General features: G+C 36.4%; 1 protein-coding gene across 1 annotated transcript in view; it reads left to right on the top strand.

The window, feature by feature from the left end:
* The window catches only part of LOC142338236 (choline/ethanolaminephosphotransferase 1-like), a 102,110-nt gene extending 88,826 nt beyond the window's left edge, over positions 1-13,284 (top strand). Inside the window, exon 8 of the mRNA XM_075387896.1 lies at positions 12,857-13,284. Coding sequence (XP_075244011.1) covers positions 12,857-12,964 — 108 coding nt within the window. The 3' untranslated portion in view covers positions 12,965-13,284. The remainder of the gene's footprint in view (positions 1-12,856) is intronic.
* Positions 13,285-23,023: the final 9,739 nt, after the last annotated feature.

Raw genomic sequence — 23,023 nt, 5'->3', positions numbered from 1 at the left:
AACGCCTAGTATGTTTTTCAAATCCAACGAAACCAACCTGATTGTTTTATCATTATCGTTGCTCACACTTTCATCTTCGCGTCTGTATCCGCCGTTATGAAGCCGGCTTCCTCATCCTGATTCTTTTCGTTGCTTCTATCCCTCTTTGCTGCTCCTGGTCGGATACGTAACAGTTGGCTATATCTACTGACTGACCACTCGATAGGCCATGTTTGTTGTTTTCTGGAATTGTAGACTCTTTCGCATATCTTTTCCAGGACTTGATCTGCTGATTGATAAATTCCTTGGGGAATGCTAATTTTTTTTCGGTGGGGGATCCTCCTCATCAACTCTTGTCGTCCATATTGGTTTTCGTTTTCTTCGTGAAATTGGTACGAATACTTCCTTGTTTATCGCTGGTTCAATTGGAGCTTCGAGTTCACCCGCATTTGCTGCTTCATCCTGATCTTCCTCTTCTTCATCAGTTTCACTCTCTTCGTTTTGGGCACAGTTTATTTCGACAATACCACTTGTGACATTTTTGACATTTGATGGCCATGATATTTCCGATAGGGCAACTTGCCGCAAACCTTTCGATTTGTTCAGATCTATGACTCTTGGTAGCAGATTCGAAAATGTTGCGAGGGTATTGTTGGGAAAAGTTTCAGTTGAGGAATTGGAAATAAGGTTCATAGTAAAAGTGCTTGCAGGTAATTTCATTCTTCTAGGAATTTAACAAGCTCAGATTCATAAAATCTTCCGCTTATCTCTTCATTTGAGTCATTAGATACAATTCTATAGGTAGGGGGATATAATGTTAAAACTTCGGTTATTCGAAAAACTTCGTGGCTAATCTGTATTTTGTATCCACGATGGAAGGTCTCAATTTTCCTCCGAATGCGTACTGTATCGCCTGTTTTAAATTTGGTTTCTGGAGCCTACCGTTTAGGTTCAATGAGACAAGATAACTGGTGTGTTTGTTTAATGCATTCTTCGGTGCTAGACCGGTTACTCGATTCACACGTCCGTTTATAACTTTAACAAAATTCGGAAGTTGGTCAACGTACTTTGTGGTGTGACTTTCGTTCATGTACTTGTAAATAAGAGACTTTAGAGATCGAATGTTTCGCTCTGCGAATGCGCTCTTTTTCTCGTTGTGAGTCTGATAAACAATAATTTTGTTTGCTTCACAAAAGTTTTTGAATGCTCCAAGAAATTTTTTTCCGTCGTCAACCCATACCCTTTCAGGAGATATTTTCTTCTTTCCTAATTTCAGCATTCTCTGGAAAGCTTTTTTTGTAGTTGATGCGTTTTTGTCCTTCATGGGTTCAACTCTCAGATAGCGACTCAATGTGTCCACAGCTACAAGCAAATATCTAACGTTTTTATTTTCGCTGGCAATTGACTGCATATCTGCTAGATCTATAGACCAGATTTCGTTTATTCTGTATGACTGCACTTTGAGACGCAGAAAGCGCTGCCTGGCTTGTTTAAATTTTGTAAAAGTGGAATTTGTTGCAAGGTAGTTTTCAACTGTTGACCTTCGGATGCCTGTCTCCTTGGCCAAGCGATCAACGCTGCCGTATGAACTGGGAAACCCAATACGTGTGTAAAATTTCTGAGCTTTTCTATAGTCGGCGTTTTCTGTAAGCGCCGACGATACTATTCTCTCGCTTTTGTATTTAGTGCAAGTGAATGTGTTTTTATCATATTCAGAGGCATTTGCAAGTCCGCTGCATTGAAAGTGTACCCAACCACATATTGTGCAATAGAATAGAGGCCTTAATCTTGTACTTTTTCCAAGAAACTTTTTACATGATCCGCATTTTAGTTTCTTTTTGGAAGGTCATGGGTGGCTTTCAATTCCGGCCTTTAAAAGCAGAAACCTTACAATAGTTGTATGGGCAAAGTTTTTTTTGAAGTTATTTAAAACATCGAAAGCCATGGGAGCTGCTGACCTCTGGTGTTAGAATGTTGTTGGGGTGCGCACGAGGCCGCTTGTTTTGCGCTCTTGTTTCCGACAAGGTGACTACCTATTTTCAGTTCCTTAAAAATATGGAGATCTTCCGAGGATATTTTTTTCGTCGGAAGCTGCAGGTTTATCAAAAATTCGATTAGGTCTGATGTTGAAGCACTTCCGTCGAAGTTACCATGCAGCTTTCCAGTGTTACCGTCTATGCTTATTAGTGTTGACTCATTTAAAAGTTTGATTATTGTCTTGCTGCGTTCAATTTTTCCTCCGCTCAAGCCTGATTTTGTTAGCTCATCAATAACACACTCAACTTGTTCTGTGGTTAATTGCGAAGCTTCTTGGGACGATTTTTTCTTTTCGTCTTCTCTCCCTGATTCCGGCAAATCTACTGACTTTGAGTTCAATGCTGATGCGATGCTCAATTGTGTGGCGTCCTCCATAGATGTCTACAGGAAATATTGGAGTTGAATTTGGCGAGAGGTCTTCAACGCCTAGTATGTTTTTCAAATCCAACGAAACCAACCTGATTGTTTTATCATTATCGTTGCTCACACTTTCATCTTCGCGTCTGTATCCGCCGTTATGAAGCCGGCTTCCTCATCCTGATTCTTTTCGTTGCTTCTATCCCTCTTTGCTGCTCCTGGTCGGATACGTAACAGTTGGCTATATCTACTGACTGACCACTCGATAGGCCATGTTTGTTGTTTTCTGGAATTGTAGACTCTTTCGCATATCTTTTCCAGGACTTGATCTGCTGATTGATAAATTCCTTGGGGAATGCTAATTTTTTTTCGGTGGGGGATCCTCCTCATCAACTCTTGTCGTCCATATTGGTTTTCGTTTTCTTCGTGAAATTGGTACGAATACTTCCTTGTTTATCGCTGGTTCAATTGGAGCTTCGAGTTCACCCGCATTTGCTGCTTCATCCTGATCTTCCTCTTCTTCATCAGTTTCACTCTCTTCGTTTTGGGCACAGTTTATTTCGACAATACCACTTGTGACATTTTTGACATTTGATGGCCATGATATTTCCGATAGGGCAACTTGCCGCAAACCTTTCGATTTGTTCAGATCTATGACTCTTGGTAGCAGATTCGAAAATGTTGCGAGGGTATTGTTGGGAAAAGTTTCAGTTGAGGAATTGGAAATAAGGTTCATAGTAAAAGTGCTTGCAGGTAATTTCATTCTTCTAGGAATTTAACAAGCTCAGATTCATAAAATCTTCCGCTTATCTCTTCATTTGAGTCATTAGATACAATTCTATAGGTAGGGGGATATAATGTTAAAACTTCGGTTATTCGAAAAACTTCGTGGCTAATCTGTATTTTGTATCCACGATGGAAGGTCTCAATTTTCCTCCGAATGCGTACTGTATCGCCTGTTTTAAATTTGGTTTCTGGAGCCTACCGTTTAGGTTCAATGAGACAAGATAACTGGTGTGTTTGTTTAATACATTCTTCGGTGCTAGACCGGTTACTCGATTCACACGTCCGTTTATAACTTTAACAAAATTCGGAAGTTGGTCAACGTACTTTGTGGTGTGACTTTCGTTCATGTACTTGTAAATAAGAGACTTTAGAGATCGAATGTTTCGCTCTGCGAATGCGCTCTTTTTCTCGTTGTGAGTCTGATAAACAATAATTTTGTTTGCTTCACAAAAGTTTTTGAATGCTCCAAGAAATTTTTTTCCGTCGTCAACCCATACCCTTTCAGGAGATATTTTCTTCTTTCCTAATTTCAGCATTCTCTGGAAAGCTTTTTTTGTAGTTGATGCGTTTTTGTCCTTCATGGGTTCAACTCTCAGATAGCGACTCAATGTGTCCACAGCTACAAGCAAATATCTAACGTTTTTATTTTCGCTGGCAATTGACTGCATATCTGCTAGATCTATAGACCAGATTTCGTTTATTCTGTATGACTGCACTTTGAGACGCAGAAAGCGCTGCCTGGCTTGTTTAAATTTTGTAAAAGTGGAATTTGTTGCAAGGTAGTTTTCAACTGTTGACCTTCGGATGCCTGTCTCCTTGGCCAAGCGATCAACGCTGCCGTATGAACTGGGAAACCCAATACGTGTGTAAAATTTCTGAGCTTTTCTATAGTCGGCGTTTTCTGTAAGCGCCGACGATACTATTCTCTCGCTTTTGTATTTAGTGCAAGTGAATGTGTTTTTATCATATTCAGAGGCATTTGCAAGTCCGCTGCATTGAAAGTGTACCCAACCACATATTGTGCAATAGAATAGAGGCCTTAATCTTGTACTTTTTCCAAGAAACTTTTTACATGATCCGCATTTTAGTTTCTTTTTGGAAGGTCATGGGTGCCTTTCAATTCCGGCCTTTAAAAGCAGAAACCTTACAATAGTTGTATGGGCAAAGTTTTTTTTTGAAGTTATTTAAAACATCGAAAGCCATGGGAGCTGCTGACCTCTGGTGTTAGAATGTTGTTGGGGTGCGCACGAGGCCGCTTGTTTTGCGCTCTTGTTTCCGACAAGGTGACTACCTATTTTCAGTTCCTTAAAAATATGGAGATCTTCCGAGGATATTTTTTTCGTCGGAAGCTGCAGGTTTATCAAAAATTCGATTAGGTCTGATGTTGAAGCACTTCCGTCGAAGTTACCATGCAGCTTTCCAGTGTTACCGTCTATGCTTATTAGTGTTGACTCATTTAAAAGTTTGATTATTGTCTTGCTGCGTTCAATTTTTCCTCCGCTCAAGCCTGATTTTGTTAGCTCATCAATAACACACTCAACTTGTTCTGTGGTTAATTGCGAAGCTTCTTGGGACGATTTTTTCTTTTCGTCTTCTCTCCCTGATTCCGGCAAATCTACTGACTTTGAGTTCAATGCTGATGCGATGCTCAATTGAGCTAATGTCTCGCTTTCGCCTAGATTTTTGTTCTGTAGAATTGCTTGTTTTGTACTTTCTTCTCCGGACGGTTGGGAAATTGCGGCGGTAGTAAGTTGTTTGTAAGTGTCTACTGAAATTAGTATGAATTCGTCGGCGGCTGACTGTGTCATATTGTAGACTTGAAGTATTTTTGAATCGGGTCGTTAATCATTTTTAGTAGTCTGATCCCTTTGTCTGTTGACAGCAGTTTCCGCTTGCTGTTGATTTTCACACGTCTGTCACACAATATGGAAATAATTCTTTCGAAAGTTTTAAATTTATTGATTGCTTGGTTGTCAAGGTTTAGAGAAACTGTTCCTTTAATGATGTTAAATACGCAGTCAATAATGAATTTAACAAACGTCTCGGAACAGTGGAGGAGAAAAAATTTTGAAGTAATGGTTTAAGAGTTATAAAGAGATCTAAAGTACTCAGATGTTGTGAACGATTCATCAAGTTTGATTATGTTCTGCGGTGTGCTCGAGCAATAAAAAATGGTAACGTCGCTGTTGATCTGTGAACATAAACGCAGCTTCTCATCACATCGAGGATCTAAATCAATCAATAGGTGACCAAATGGTTTTGAGGTTGCTGATTTATATGCTGATAGTAAGAGAGAACGGCAACCCAACTGCCTCCCTAGGCAATCAATTTGAACAATGTCGCGGGGGTTTTTCATCAACAGCATTTGAGTGACATTTAATTCTATTGTTTTTGCATTTTGACCTTTTTGATACAAATTGTGTTTCAAAATAATGGCGTGTTGGTTTTGATGTCTACCTGAGACAACAAGCTGAAGAAACTCTGCTTGATTGCATGCTTCATTATAAATATCATCAAAAATCAAAAGCTGCCTTTTTGTGTTTCCGCGGGACTTAAGTTTTGTGTTTCCGCGGGTCAAAATTATATCAAAACTTGGTTGAAATATTTTTTCATTAACTAATAGATCAACAACTAACATTGATTTGCCGGAACCACTGGGTCCTACCACCATCATCAACAAATGTGGCTCGGTTGAGATTCTTTTAATCATTTTGGTGTAGGGATTATACAGCCCAAGCAAAAGGCCAAGACAGACCAGATATGAGGTTTGTTGTCACTATCATGATTAAAATCAAATAAATAAAGGATACATGATACAATTGAACCAATGAGCACAAATAAATGTATAATACAGAATACTAATGATCTTTCAACACTGCATCCAATCTTCCAAGGGGGTCGTTCCTGATCTTCTTTGTCAAAAATAATTTTGTTTGCTAATTCGATCGAACAGTCCGGCGAATCTGCCATTATTAGTTTGTATTGCGGCCGGACACTTTTGGTGGCTTTGACTTGTTAGCCTCTTCAGAAGCAGAGAAAAAGTAGAGAGCTAATTTGGCCGCATCGGAAATTAATTGCAGCTCATTTAAAGTCAAATCTATTTCTGTTTGAACTAGTATGAATTTTTCATTCAATTTTTTCCAACATTGTTTCCTCAATACAATACTTGAGCTGTTGGTGTTTTGTATAACTTGAATAGCAGCTAACTTTGAAATATGCAAAGTGAATAGGTTTGGATCATAAGTTGTCATATCAAAATGGCATCTTCTGGAAAGTGTCTGACAAGAGCACTTTGAAAGCGGTCCAATGAATAATGCCGCTAATGTGACCCAATAGAAACTGGCTTGGAAAGTTTGAAATCATGTACATATAACCAGGGCCGGTTTTGTACTTTTCTTTCATAAAACCATAGGTTTTGTACTTTTCTTTCATAAAACCATATGCGTCGTGAAAAATTGCATGCACTCGAAGGACTTTCGAATCTTTAAGTATTCATGTAGTGCACTATCTCCCGGGCCTATAAGTCCACCATATGGAGCTAATTTGTCAACTGCATTGACATCTACTTTCGGATCTATCAGCATGCAAACTGCAATAAAACCATTTTTCGACTTTTCGTTTTGTGGAAACGCTCGAGAGACAAGCTTGAAATTACACAAAACTTTATTAATGTCAGCAGATTGGAACATGCGACTGATTTAAAAGGATATGAAATAGATAATGATCAAGTTATCTAATATTTCTTATCTCGTGTTATCATGTTTTTTGTTTACTTTGGTGAGTCATTGGTTTTTTCCATAATTTCATTATCCTCCGTTGCTGCATCCCAGCATTCCCAACATGAACATTGTGCATTTGTGAGTCCACAATGGACTTCAATAAACATTGAATGATCAGTTCGGTATAATGATCCCCAACCGGCTGCCAGAATGTCTACAAATGCCTCAATGGTGTCCTTGAATGGGGAGTCAGTGCTCTCGAGACTTTCAATTTTTGCAATTAGTCGCTTCTGGTACTCGGTTAATGTATTGATTTCGGTTCTGCGAGCTGGACTAGATCTCTCAATTTCCCACACCAAGTCCATTTGCTGGCTTCGCTTTGGTATGTCTTCAACTAAAGAATCAGTGTTTCGTATGAACTCTTCGAAGATGTCTCCTCGTCTTGAAATCTCCGATACGTTGAATCGCAAGAACTGTTGATTAAATGTCTGAAAGGCGCTTTGGGGCACAAACACTCGTGCTCTGATTTCGTTGAGTACTTTGCTTTCATGTCGAATAAAGGACTTGATAGTTTTCTCCATGTGTTTAGGATTATCGTTTGAATGGACAATGATGTGCTGGTGCTCCGTGGAGATGTCATCACACCATCTGAAGGATGCAATTGGTTCAATTTTGTTGGGCTCATGGTTGACGACTGCAAACTGCCAATCGGTGAATTGGTCAATCTAATGAGCTAGGCCTTTCGGTTGTCGCTGAGCGGTCAAGGTTAACTGGGCATGTTCTGTTTTACGTCTCTTGACCGATAGGGACTCAACAGTTTGCTGAGCAGGTAGTAGAATTTGGGCACTGTGTATAATGAATCGAAAGCTACTCGGTAGGTTGCTCAACATTTTTGTTGTGTTGCTATTGTAAGAAAAAGGCCTGTTTTATAGGCGGGTTTTATTTGCTTTTGATAAAAAAAATTATCGAAAGAAAGATAATGGGAAAATTTCAAGACCTGCTCCGTCTCAGTGGAATTTTCTCAGTTTTAGTTGGAATCTGGTGGAAACTATGGGGCTTCGAAAAGTCAACCTGATTCAGTTGGGATTGCGAGCGAGGTTAACCAACTGAACCAAATTGACTTTATTTTATGACCTTATTTTCAGTTGAAATACTCACTTTATAATGTGTTAACAACCGTAACAGTTACGAAATATATTGCGTTTGAACCTTACAGCAGTTAGTTCTGGTAGTGCAGTGGTTTAGGCATTAATCTAGAGTTGTTGAAGTGTAATTTTGACTTAGGTTCGAGACTGGATGGGAGGGATCCTAAAACTGTGCGGTAGACCCCCCTTTTTTCACTACTCGCATTTTATAAACAAGTAGTAGTGTGCTAGGAAGCTTTTTTGAACATCGGAAGCAAATTTTACACTTATAGATTCAATTTTCAGCTGTTTTAACCATTTTGCCTTGTTTTAAGCTTTTCTGGTAAATTTTGTGTTGTTCTTTTTTATAGCATCTGCGAATTTACGTTGCTGATATTATTTGTTTTGGCAGTTTCGATGATTTTGATTCTTTTCGAATGTTTTAGTCAGTGAAAACTGGCTAAACTCGAGCAACTGTTTGCCGATTTTTGCATGCCATTTAAGATTGTTACCTTTTTTTGATCTTACGCTTCTCACTCGTTTTTCTCAACCAGTTCTTAATTAAGAGTTGTTTTTATAGGTTTTGAGACTATGAGGTAACTCTTCAAGTCTGAAATAAATTATACAACTTTCTCTTTGCGGATTTTTTTGTTCTTGGCATTTTCCAATAGTCTTTTGAAGTTTCTCTCTTGCGTTTTGGATGAGTGACTTATTTAACAGTCAAAGTTTGCGCCAACTAATGGTTGCCAATGGTTCGGTTTTACAGGTTTTTAACAATCGTTTTTATTTTGAAGTCGCATCTAAAATTAAATTTTGTCTGTGTATCAGTTTTTGTCGTTTAGTTTTCTCATGATATTCTTCCTGTTGTTAAAGTGCTTAGTATAATTAAGTAGAATGTGCTTAGGGTAAGTAACGGGTTCACTTTTCTACTTCACGTCGTTTCCGGAATTCTTCCGGCTATGTCTTACAATTCAAAGAATTTGAATTGTGTTGGGGCGCTGCCTTTTTTAAGATCTGTTCACACATTTTCATGATTTTTGAAGTCAAATTGGAGTAGTGATTTTGGTCACGCCGAAACACGAAATGGAGCGAAAAAGCGAGTGGCTTTGCGGCGTGAAATTTTTTTTCGGTTTAATTCTAAAGTTGAGTGAGAAAACGATGTTTGAACAAAAATTCGCTCTCTCGCTAGTGGTTTTTTGTTCACATGCGGCCTTTTCACTTTGATTTTTACTGTTTTTTTTTTCAATTTTTTGGATTGGATTTTTTTAAAAATATTTCTCCAAACCATTCCTTGTTCATTCTAGGCCTAGTTTTTTTGTTTCAATCAATTTCCATTTCTCGTTAGTGTTTTTTTGTTCACATGCGGCATTTTGACCTTGATTGTTTTTTTTTATTTTTTTAAATCTTTTTTTGATCTGATAGAAATGATTTTCACAATTTTATCATAGTCCTTTAATAAGTAAGTGATCGTAGTAGTGTTAGCCAATTTTTCGGTGATAGAATTTATCGAAATTGAAATTTTGCAGCTGCGAGCTAGAAGGTAACTAATTTTTGCCCCAAAGAAACTTCCAACATCTGCGCGGTAAAAGAAAATTTTCATTGAGTTCCTGATTTTACACCTCCCTCAATACGTTATTATGCTCCCACGCTAATGAGCACGTGCAATTATAAAATCAATCTTTGTTTAAAAACATAGCGTGTGATCGGACCCGGGGGGTGGTGGGTATTTACAAGCGGAAAAGATAGTTAGTCCCCCTTCCCGGTTCCTCTACTCCATCGGCGTGCGACTCAGTCAAAAAATGTGTCAAAGGCGTAGCAAATAAGTACGTAAATATAGCACTGTGCGCTGAATTGTGCTCAACTCTTATAAATAGCCGCGAAAAGTGATTGCGGATATTATTTGGGACATCGTGGTTTTTGTTACGACTCGACGAGGAGTATTGGTTTTCTATCAGTCTTTTTTTTACAGGAAGTAGTTTTGTTCATGCGGAATTTTGAGCTGAATATGAAAGTCAGAAAGGCTGTTATGTTGAACAGATTTCTGCTAAGCGAGAGCAATTTTTGACCATGCGCATCAATGTTTTTGATGGAACGGTGAATATAGATGACCGTTTTGAGACGTTTTTGTGTCCATTTTGCTCACTTTTTTGAGTAGTTTTCTTGTTTAATTGCTCGCAAACGAAGTTTGTAGCAATTATATTAGTCCTGTCGGTCTTTTTTTAATGCGATTTTTTGCTTGACTGATTTTTCGTCTGACGCTTTTGACTTTTCGTCCTCAAAAACGAGATAAACAGGTAGCGCCCAGCGGGCATTAAGTGCTCTTAGAGATTTTCAGCTCGCTAGTCTTCAAGTATGCGATTCACAAAATCTGTTTTGGAGACTTATACTTATGGTGTGAAGGGCGGTTCTTAGAGATTGACCCCCCCCCCCCCCGCCCGCTTTTTCCACCGCATCAGCCCCCCCCCCCGTTGCACCCCATCCCCCGCTGCGCTCATTTACGCCCCTTCAATTAAGCTAAAGCCAGTTTCACTAAACCGTGCCTATCTATGACGAAGCCGGTCGTTTGAGAGCAATTCGCCCGACATTAGTCGGTTATGTTTCCTTTTGTAGAAATGGTTTTTGATCGATGCTGAAATTGATGCCAGAAGGTTTTGCAGAGCCTATAATTCTTTTCAAGTAAAAAATTGGCACAAATTTCTCAATTTGAGAGTTGATTTATGGGTTTTCTAATCAATTTTCATTTTGAATTTTGAGCGGATTTTTTGTCTGAAAATCAAAGTGTATGGCATTGTACGTTTGGAAATGCATGCTTTGAGCAACTCTTTTGAACGTACGGATCTCTCTATTTTACACAATTGTACCCATACTTGTCCGTTTTTTTCCAATTTTTGTCCACTTTTTCTTTGTTTTTTTTGTTTTTGGTCTTAATTAATAGTAAAGGTCTTTCTCTGCACAGCAAGGGGTTTAATTTCGTGTTATCAAGAATTCATTTGTTTTTTGACGATTAATGTTTGATTGGTTATTTTTTCAATTATTTTTGTCAGAGAAAATTGGCTGTATGCCATTTAAGATTTTTACCTATTTCTTCTGATCCTACGCTTCTCGTTGTCGTTTTTCTCAATCAGTTCGTTAGTAAGAATGGTTTTTATAGGTTTTGCGACTATGGGGTGGCTCTTCAAGTCTAGACATGGCATTTTTGACTGAAAAGAATTACAAACTTTTTTGCAGGTTTTTTTCTTGGCAGTTTCCAATTGTTTTATGAAGTATCTCTCCTGCTTTTCGGATGAGTGCTTAGTATAATTAAGCAGAATGTGCTAAAGATAAGAGAGGGAGTCACTTTTCTACTTCAAGTCGTTTTGGGAATTCTTTTGGCTATGTTTTACAATTCAAAAAATTTGAATTGTTTTGGGGGGCTGTCTTTTTTTAAGATCTGTTCACAAATTTCGTGGGTTTCGAAGTCAAATTGGAGTAGTGATTTTGTCACGCCGAAACAGGAAGTGGAGCGAAAAAGCGAGTGGTTTTGCGGAGTGATTTTCGCTCTAATTTTAAAGTGGAGTGAGAAAACGATGTTTGAACAAAAATTTACTTTCTCGCTAGTGGTTCACATGCTGCAATTTCACTTTGATTTTACTTTTTTTTTTCGAGTTTTTGGATCCAATTTGTTCTAAATGGATTTCCCAATTCGTTCGTAGTTCTTTCTAGGCCTAGTTTTTCATTTGAACAAAGTTTCATTTCTCGCTAATGGTTTTTTGTTTACATGCGTCATTTTGACATTTATTTTCATTTTTATCTGATTTTCTTTGGAAATGGTTTTCCCAATTAATCATATCCCGTTCTAGCTCTATTTTTGTTGAGTCAATAAATTCTTTGAATTGTACCTTAGGACTTGTCCTGCTATGTTTTTTAATGCGTCGTCTCCATCGATGATTCTTGCGACCTGACTTCTTGTAATTGACTTTTTCAATTCCAGTGATTTTTACTGCTTTGCAGTTAAAATTTGTGTGCGTGACGTAATTTGCTCTGCTTTTAGGTCAATTTCGTGACTTACCTCAAAAAGTGACTGCTGAAATCGCTTATTGAATTTTGATTTTTATGTTTTTATGAACATTTACTAGTTAAAGGACAGTAGTGTGCATCTAAGTAGTGCCATCTAAGTAGTGCTAAGTAGTCGTCTGAACTCAATTGGGTAGCATTTTAGAAAATGCTAAAAGAAAATTTGGTTCTTTTCTGCTTGTACCCACAGTAAGTTATTGTCCTCCGTTTACAGAGCACGTGCCATTACATAGTAAATCAATACGTAAAAACATGGCAAGTGCGTCTGGAGGTGCAAATAGTGTGCACCCAATAAGCTTCGGCACCAACGGAGATCCAAAAATTGCAAATGTGGGGTTTTATATCTACCTTTAATCAGATGGTCGGTATTTGAGACACACCAATTTTGAGCAGGGCTGTTTTCAATCAAATGACACAGGTAAACACAGATCAATCTTACCTCCTTAAAAGGCTACCAGTTGTAGCATCCACCCCAATAGACTGGTGAGGGGGGCTATAATGAGAAAGATCCCAATTCAGGGGACCTAATCTTGATAAAAACTCGCCCAAAGAGAGGGTAGTTTTGGGTCCAAATCTAGTCAACAGTAAAGCGAAAAAGCGACCAGTAATTTCATTACCTCGTCGTCTCGCCCAATTTCAAAATGTTTCCAGGTGACAATTTGATGTGTTCAAAATTTGAAGTGATGAGAACTTTGCGATTAACTAAGATTCCATAAAGAGATGTCTAACTAAGGAGTTAATTTAATATCAGTATCTTGAAAAGGCCCAGTTGGAAAAGGTGAGATTGTTGATGTGTTCCAGGTGATTTCTACACTGGATCTGATCTATTTTGCCGTATCCAACGTCTACATTACCAGTAGAGGGATCGGGTATCCAATATTCACAGTCAGACAAGAAATGTCAGTGTGAACACGTGCTCAAACTCCCGATTATTCATCAGCAAAATTACACTCAACAAAAAATGAATTGTTGCTTGTATATAATTATGTACATATTATACAAACTCGAAAAGGTGCACAAATTTATAATAATTTGCTGTATAACAGTTGTACAATAGATTTTAAAATATAATTGTGTAACTTTTTTGATTATTGCTTTGATTGAGTTTGATTGTTTAAACAAAGAACCCAGTTTTACTTTAAACCAGGCTCCTTTTTATTGCCACAAAACTGAACTCTGTTGTAGTGCTCTTGGTTTTTTTCAACGCAAAAAGGATTATTGGTTTTCTTGTTTTTTTACCGGAAGTACTATTTGCATAGGCATAGTCTAGTTTGGGTCTAGTTTTTTGTTCAGTCAAGGGAAAAGAATAAAATTCCGCAAATAACTTTCAAGGTCAAAAAGCGAAATCAAAATTGACGTGAGCAAAGAAAGCCCGGGCATTAAGATCGAATGTTCTCGAACATGTCCCGGGGTAGATAACAACTTGATCCTTATATCATACTGCTAACTGGAATTAGTATTAAGCGTATTGTTGTCCAATGTAAAAGCTGAATTGACTATATTTATCTAATCAAATGCAACTTCAGAAGAAACTAGCTCACCCTTTGAAAAATAGAAAATATTTAGGGTGTGATTTTGTATTAAAACCAATTCAGTCTCAACACCTTACAGTGGGGTCAATGTCCACTATCAATGAACTATTTTCGGGCAATTTACTGGTTATGATTGTTTTTTTATGCAATTGTTTGTTCGACATAATTATTTAACAACAGACAAATTATAGTGACATTTCTCCAGAAACGAGTTTAAGCTTGTGACCCCGGAAGGCATAGTTTTGCTGATTAGTTCTTTACAAGCCTTATTTGTCTCTAAGTGTGCGATCGAGTTGAACTGACAAAGAGATGTAATTTCATGTCGCGAATTTCCCAATATGTTTGTCCCATATTGCACCTTCCCACCATTATGTTCCTTCTGTCAAGGGCATTTTTGGTATTTATAACTATCTCACTATTTAAACCTCTCCACCCTCGTTTTTGCGGAAGTGTCCTCCATTTTATAGCGCCTACTTTCATAAATTGAACATAAGCTTGCTAAACGTAATTATCTCACAAGTTGTTGGAAAGCAATTCACCCGGCGTTAGTCATTTGTGATTGTAAAATTTAAGGCCTATAAAATCTAAATGCAGATAATTGCCAACAAAAATTGATCTGAATAACAAAAAAGCACTCCAGCGAAGTCAAAAGTAGCGAATTTTATTACTTTAAACCAAAAGTAAGTTAGTGCTTGCAAATGTTGAATTTTGGACACAAAATTTATGTAAGTTTTCAAAAGCAATTCTACATTTATTTTTTTAAAAATCTGAAACATTTAAATTAAACTAACCACTTGGTTAATGTTACATGTTAGAAATTTATTAATCAAACATTATTATCTAATTTCATAACAAACTAAGGTTCGGTTTTCTTAAAATAGTTTAATACAAAATATGTTTGAATCCTGCAACCCTTCTGTCTATTGGAACTCTTTCGTGTCGTTTAAGCATTTCCGCTGTAACTTTTTGTTTAATTTTGGTCTTCGACGTTTCTTTTCTAATTGTAATTGGAAATGTGTTCCATTTTCGAATAAAGTTACGAACAATTGAACCATTACTTCGTTTTGACTTACGTTTTTGTTCTAAGAAAAAGTTATGGGTTCGTTTGTTTGCAATAATTGGCACGTTTTCTAAAAATCTGAAATGTTTTAGGGCGATTTCTTGTTTGTTGGAGAATATTGAAAAACCTATTTAATGACACCCGTGTTATTTGGAGCTCTGTTGGGAGAATTTTAGTCTCCAGAAGTAGATCTCTGGCAGTATCGTATTTGGTTTTCATAAAGCAAACTTTTATGCCCCAGTTTATCTGTTTGTTAATTCTGTCAATAGAGATGGTAAATTTTGTGAAAAAAATTGCACTAAAATCTAAATGAGACAAAACTAGTGATTTAAAATGAATTATTCTTGTTTTTAACGGCACCTGATAACGAACCAAATATAATGATCTGATTGCTGAAGCCATTTTACTGATAACCTTATTTAGTTGATTTTGGTATGTCAGTTGGCTGTTGGTCTAGACAAGCTCCAAATTTGGCACAATTGTAATGGTCAGCAGACATCCTATTGAACCTAATCGAGCTGTTATAGCGGGCCCATTTTGTTTACAATTCAAAGAGGTGCGTTCTTCTGAATGAGGCTGTAAAAGTAAATTCCGCGCTGGCAAAAATGGTGATTTTCTTTTGTTATTCAGCAAAGAGAAGAAAGTGGTTTTGTTCATCCCAATTCTTGATAGAAAGCAAGAAAGTAGGTGGAAGCAATTTGGTGAGGCAATCGAATATACTTGCTCACGTGTTTTTTTTTGGGTCCAATTACAATTTGCAATAGTAGGGTGGTCACCTCCTGACGTATTTGCTAATTTTTGTGGCTATTTTGTCAAAGATTATTGATTAAAATCTTATTTTGGCCTGTTTGTGCTTATGTCTGATATTGTCTTTTGTTTTAATTTGCATTTTCAAGAAATCCCTTTTGCTTGCAATTGGTTAGTTTGATATTTTATTGGAAGGAGTTTTAAACATTTTAAAGAGTTCAGTTGTGAATTCATTAGTTTACGGAAATTAATCGGTTTTTTATCAAGTAAAGTTTAACTTGGAGGTGGAGTTATTTTTACTTCGAGTCAGTTCTTTAGTCTTCGGGCTGTGATTTTTAATCAATTTCATTTGAGTGAACTTAGAAGCAAGAAGTGAAAAGCGTGAAAGAGTGGTTTGAATGCTGAGCAAGTTCGCAGAATGGAGCGACAAGTGTGGTTTTTGCTCATGGCTATTTTCGAGAAAGCAATTAATTAGGGTCAAACAAAATTTCCGAAATTTAGCTGGTTATTGATTCACGGGTGGTTTTTATCAGATTTTTTTTGTGTTGGTTCAATTGTTGGCCTGTTATGATGACGTTTCGGTAATTATAGTTTATTGGTGATTAACTTGAATGTTAAGCTATTCTGGCCCCTTTTCTGCTGTTTTGAGGGTTTTGAGACTATTTTAGGGACTTTTCACCCATGCTTTTGTTTTATTCTGTTCATTGGGAATTGAAAAACGACTGTTGGTCAGCGGATTTTTTAGTTACCGATTGTTTGTAGTTTTGTTGGTATCCCGCTTTACCTAAATTTTTGTCGTTTAATTGTCTCGGTCACATTAACCAAACCTTTTCTTTTTGGTGCACTCTCACTATTTGAAAAATTAACTAAATTTTCTTATTTGTTATTCAAGTTAAGATTATTTTTTCTCTGTATTTATTAATTTTGTCTGTGGACTCTAGCTGTATAGAAGTTTTGGCGCAGACAAGTCCTAGTTCCGGATTTCGCTTCTTTTTTATTCTGATCATTGAATGGGCGAAAACCGAAGATCAAAGTGTGAATCAATTTGACCCTGTAAACAAAAACGAGATAAGAGGGAAGAGTTGTTGCTTTGTTCATTCCTTTTGAAACAGGGCAAAAAATGTGAGTGCTTTTCAGACAGGGCAAAAGAAGTGTTTGGTAAGCCGGCAAAACTTCGTTTACATGCAAATTGACTTTAATGACTTGTTTTTAATTTTTTCCAACTTTCATTTTTTTGTTTTGTCACTTCGTTTTTCAACCACTCGCAACTTTAATTGTTCTACCACGTAGTCTTGTTAAATTTTTCTTTTGACAATCTTATGAGTCTTCTTTGATACGCTTTAATCGATTGTATTCGTGTCCAACATTTTTCATGACTTTGACATCATTTTTTCTCATAAAAATTTGTGATTTTTAACAGTTATTGTCACCTAATCTCATTCACGCTCTAATTAGACATGATAACGCCTGTTTAGGGAGGTCATTCAATTGCTAATGATTTTATAGACCTTGACATCTTTTTTTGTTTTTGTCTTTACTTTCGTTACGTGGCTCTGAAAAGTTTTCGTTATCGGCAAAAATGCTTTCTTTTTTGTATGCTTTTTGTGCCATCTGAATTTCGCACCATTTGCCTTGCTTATAAAGTGAACTAAGCTTGAGTTCTAGTTAAATTATTATTGTTTCCCCAAGAAATTAAGATGAGCGTATTTTCTTTTTTCAGACAATTTCACCTATTGATTTTTAAAAATCAGCAACTGTGGAGTGGTAAAAATTGATCAAACACCTGATTAAGATTCCACAAACAGTCTATCCTAAGGATTCTGCAGCATATTGAAATTTTAAACATTTTCTGCAACTTCTTGGAAACATGTTGTCTGTAAGCATAAAAAATTTAACTGTTTTGACGGACAAAAAAGCTAAATTTAGTCTAATTTGAATAAATTGATTGATGAAAAATTGTCCAATTGATTAAGTTTTTGGATAGATTTTAAAAAGTTGTCGTTCCTAGCAATGCTGCCCGGTTTTGTAGGCGTATTCCACGCTTCCTTCATTTTAATAATAACTTTACTCCATTCCGATCCAGAAAAAAACCAGGTTACCTCATTACAATTTTGCGGCTCTAGCAATATATTTTGACACTTATCGCCATGCTTTTACAATGATTACATCTATAAGTCTGGAAAATGAACATTTTTTTCAAATTATTGACTCTAACACAACAAAGTTTCTCCTACATGGGTGACAATGTAACGATTTCTTCACTGATTCATCTTCATTTTCTGGAAGTTCAATAATACTTCTTCAAATCGAAAAACATGGTGATACCGCTACCGAAGCAACGGCTGTTAACAATGCAACTGTAACAAGTTTTCCAACAACCAAATAAGTAACCTGCAATGCAATTTAATCAGTTCTCTCGAGTACGAAAAATTTAAATGTTTTTAAATTGCAAATTTGAAGGTCAAAAGAATTGTATCGAGACCAGATGCTGTTTAACTGCTTTTTATAAAACTTCATTTTGCCAGAGAAGCACTTTGCTATCTTGAGCTATGAGCGGCTGATGAATAAGAGATTGAAATGGAGTTTAATGCAATAGAACAAAATTTTTGTGCAAATCGGCTTGAGTTCACAACATGTAGATTTCGGAAAAGAAAACTTGACAACTCAAAGTTACCAGAAGACTTCTGGACTAATATAGCTAAGCCTGCCAAGATTGATTTTGCTATTTGGGTGAGCGAACAAGAAAAGTTCGGGGTTCATTTGGGGTGTGCCATTACAGCTGCCACTAAAGTTACGCTTGCGACCAGATACAGATACAGATACAATGGACACTTCTTGCAAACAAGTTTCTAAGCGATTAGTTCTTATAAGCATATTACCTGATGGATGTTTCTGTCGCAACTGATTTTCCTGTTGTTCAGTGTAATCAAACATTCTATAGCCTGACACAAGTAATGAAATCACTCATTGAAGAAAAAGGGATTTGTGGAGATGCAGAAAAACATTGAACAAAAAAAAGACAAAACTGTTTGACAAGTGAACCGTGGCGTTTCAAATAGAGAAGGAAAAATAATTTCAACAGTTTTACATGGCGATGCAATCATGCTTATACATCATGGAAATTGAGGAATATCAGACAACAGTTTCCACGATCACAGTACAACCCAGTAAAAGGTGTCAAACTTATAATGCTAGAACTCACTCGTCATATGTGATCAACAGGACCATCGAAACGTCGTTCTCTAAATAAAGCTTTATCTAGAAACATTTAAAACGCACAACTGGTCAGTATAACGAAACTTAATTGATGCAAGATTATTGTTTTGAGTCATTTTCAAAACAAAAAGTGTTTTGATTGAGACTGAGGAATCCCAATTTGAAACTATTCTTGATTTGTTCATATCAATACATTCGATAAGCTTTTCAATCGATAAAACTTACCCGTTAAATGAAATGAATTTAGAATCAAAATTGTCATGATTGAACATCGAGAAGAACAACTGACAGAAATAGAAACAATTCTTCCAAGAAAACGCCTGCGAAAAGGGCTACCATACAGAATATGGTACTCGAAGTTAAAATGTCATATTGCCATTACAAAAACGTTTACCAATTTTTAATTGAAGTAAATTTTCCTGTGTTTTTCGGAATATTTGATAGTTGTCAATTTTTTTGATAGTTTATCTCTTGTCGTTCAGCAAATTTAAGCCAAGCATGAGATTTTCAGAGCAACACTTTTATTGTGACATTCTGCTAAACTTTTTTTTGGCAGATTTCGTATATCACCGGGTGGTTGCCAAAATTGTTAGGTTACTCTTACGTAATTAGTGCAATGGATGTTTTCTCAAAATGTAAATTTGTTTGTTCAAATAATAACATACCCTTCAAGAGATGAAAAGCCACGGTTTTAATATAACTGTTTTGCGACTTTCATATCCGACTCCGGGGTTTTTAGCTGAAAAATGTTCTACCTTCTTTTTAAAACTAATCGAAAATTTTTCAGAAATGCTTGAATTCAAACTGAGCCACGTTACAGGCAAGCGTTGCTAAATAATGGGCCTTCTTGAAAAATTCTAATTTCACCTGAAAAATAATTCAAAATATGAGAAAACAGATCAAACATGATCGGCACAAATGCGGTAATTTGGCTGCTTTTCCTCTTTAACTCTAACTTAACTTAACTGAATTTGATTGATTTTTGTTTCGACAACAATTTTTGTTTCGGCCGCTATTCCTAATTTAACTGCACTAAATTAATTGAGTTTTGTTTCAACAACAAAACACCGCTAGAACTAGGTCAAACTCGGTTATTTGGGTTTACAAACAAAAACGAATGATAACTTTGCTACAAAATAAATTTCATTTTCTTACTTCAATGAGTATAGTGATATTTACGGCAGAAAAGCAAAAGCTATACCGTTGAAAGTACAAGACTTTTGTATGTTACTGCACCCAAAAACAGCAGTACAATAAAAACTAGGGCAACTACAAAAAAATAAATGAAGAGGTTTCTATGGTGTCAAAAAATCCCAACAACATGCAATTAACAATTTAGATAGAAATCAAGCTACACTCAAGTTTTTTACGAAGTCAGCCTAAAATCATTGACTCAGGAGTTCAAAACAGAAGATATGAATGATATTTGTGAACACAAAAACTTTGTAGTTCCCTAAAACAAGAGGCTCTTAGAAAATTCAACCCATCCACCAATAGATAACAGAAGTACTCACATAGCTTAAGAATATTGTCTTAAGTTCACCATATTCTGAGTCCAGCAAAACACCTCAAGCAGAATTCATGAGAACTTCTGCCGTACCAACATCACAATCAACAGAAGTATGGAAGCAATCTTGCCAATTTCAGACATTCGAGCAGTAAATTGCACAAATTTCAATATCACCCAGATCATCATCACCAACTCAAAGATAATATTTTTTTCCATACATCTCTGTGAAACCACCAACATTTACTCTAGCAAGAACTATTGCAAAAATGACCAATGAAATCAAACAGAGTTACCTGAGCAACGAAGATCAATATCGTAAACATTCTTCCAACCTAAATAAGCTCACTGGGTTGCATATGCATCGCAAAATATGTTAAACCATAGGTCAAAAACACTCAAGTCAAAAACATTGCATCACGGTATGGTCGCGAAAGAAAACGAAGACAGTTCTTTTAAAATAATCAACTATTTAATTATTAATCTCAAGTTTAACAAACAAAAAGATTTCATGGATCTTTTCTGCTAGCGCCCCCCCCCCCCCCGCTTAGTTAGGCACCCCCCGTTTATAAATGTGTAAACATATTGCTAAAGCTAAGTAATCTTATACGTGAACTTATATGAGCAATATGCATTTACTAAAAGCTAGTACAGCTATGGTTTGAAAGTATTACGTATTCAACCAAAATTTGTTGCATATAACGTAAGCATCAATAAAATTTCTGTATTAGATCATTTTTGGTGTTATCGGCTACAATAAGGGCTTGATTTTTTAAAACTTCTAAAGGCAACTACTCTAAAAGTGCCTTCAATCTACCTAGAAACTTGCTTCAATGAATTGCAAATATCGCTCTTACAATTCGCGAAAACTTAGATTTTGGGGGGTGCAAATTTATCAGCTATATAAGGCTGGGGGGGGGGGGGCGCTAGCAGAAAAGATCCAATTTCATCTAAATTTGTTGAGATCAATGTTGTTTGATTCTCAGAAAATTTTATCGAAGCGTCAGCTTCGTTTAGCTTAATAAACATCTGTATCCTTAATTCGTTTGCTCACTCCTCACTCCCCGTCAGCTTTGAGAAAATGTGTTAAACCACAAAACAGTATTTCATTGGTTACTCAGGTGACTCAGTGAACATTAATTTAAACCTGTTTTATAGTACAACATATTACTGTACAAAATAACTTATGTATATAATACTAAGCATTGCATGGTCATAACCTAATACTATTCAGATTCATCCGCAGGCGCAAATGTAATTCCTCTCAATTGAACTCAGCCTACGACCTTAAGTTTCAGCTTCACCTTAAGTGTAAAGCTGTCACATTTCTAGACAAGTGAAAATGAAACATTTTCTAAACATGGAAATGGTGAAACAAATGGCGTCCCACTTTTTCATCCCTATTCATTTAACCCCCTATCATATAACCCCGATTTATTCACCCCTGTATCATTTAACCCCTCTATCTTTTAACCCCACTATCATTTCACCCCGATTTTAATCTTTCTATAAAATAAGGATTATTAAATTAGCAATATAATAATTTGGCCATGCCTCGCGGTTTGGCAAATAATATGCTTTTTATCATACACACAAAATTAAAGGGAAGCATAGTTGAATCTCATAGTTATAATTTGTTGATGATGATTTTGCTACTTTTCATGACTAAAAGTTCTTTTATTGGCGCCTTTCGTACCCGGTTTCAGTCCGCCTTTTGTTTCAGTAATTTTTTTAAAAAATTTATGAAATGGACAGGAGGAGTACATAAAACATTAACTTTCCCCAATTGGAGTAACAGATATAGATTTTTCTCCTCTTTCAGTATGACCACCTGTCTACCAACATTTAAATCGATTAATAGCGTCTCACTTTGTTTCTTTCAAACAAGAAGAAAAAATATATTTTACAAGATATTTCATGATTATACTGTGACACCATGATGTTCCTTGCAGACTGTAATCTGGACTTAACTTCGAAAATGGGACGACTTTTGTCCGGTATTTTTGCTTCTGATGGCAAAATAGATCCCGCATATTATATTAGGTTACAAAATCAGACTAGCTGTTAAAAACAACTAAGAGAACATAAAATTTCCGAGTTCATAAAAGCAATTATTTGAAATTGCCATGAGAGTTCTATTGCACTCATTTTCAGTTATAATACTTAAATTCAAAGCTCTACAGATTATAGCTCACTGGTAGCGTGAAGAAAATCGAAAGGTTGATATGCCCTGATTAGGGTGGCCCACGGTTTCATTTCCATCCAAGTGACTTTAGTTTACCTCATCCCGATACGCATTATTAAAATTTGATTTCGCGTTTGTATATCATTCAAAATCAACTAGAATTGAGCGAAAACTGAAACCAATAAAGGAAGTTTTGTTCAATGAGTAATTGACATTTGATCTTGAGGAACGTTCACCCACTTTTTTTATTTGAAAAACTCTTTCTAAGGCTATTTTAAATAAAACATTTGTTTCTAACACCTTAAATTAGCAAGACTTTATAATTATTGCAGTTTGTGCTGCAAATGCATAACAGTGACCGGTCCACTATGACCCCGCCCTGCAGAGAGCATTTACATTAATCAAAAACAGATGTTTTGCAGGGGTACTCCAAATTGTCGGTTGGAGACGGCACAGCACCGTTTTCTATCTTTCCCATTATAGCTCCATGAAAATGTAGCCCCCCTTTATGGTATATTTAACATGATTGGGGGGCTATAGGTTATCTGACCGCGAAGCTGGGGCTACAATGGGAACGACTCAAAATTTCTTGCCTTGTCTGCAAAGATCCTCTGACTTTGCATCTTATTCAATGTTTTTGGAAGTTAAAGCCAAAAAGAAACATGAGACGGAAAAAGAGAACTCGCATTTTCAGTCAAAACATCATTACTTGTTGGAGTTA

This window comes from Convolutriloba macropyga, chromosome 4 (genome assembly GCF_964194025.1).
Source record: "Convolutriloba macropyga chromosome 4, txConMacr16.3, whole genome shotgun sequence".
NCBI classification, from domain to species: Eukaryota; Metazoa; Xenacoelomorpha; order Acoela; family Convolutidae; genus Convolutriloba; species Convolutriloba macropyga.
This window is presented reverse-complemented; position numbering and strand designations above follow the sequence as displayed.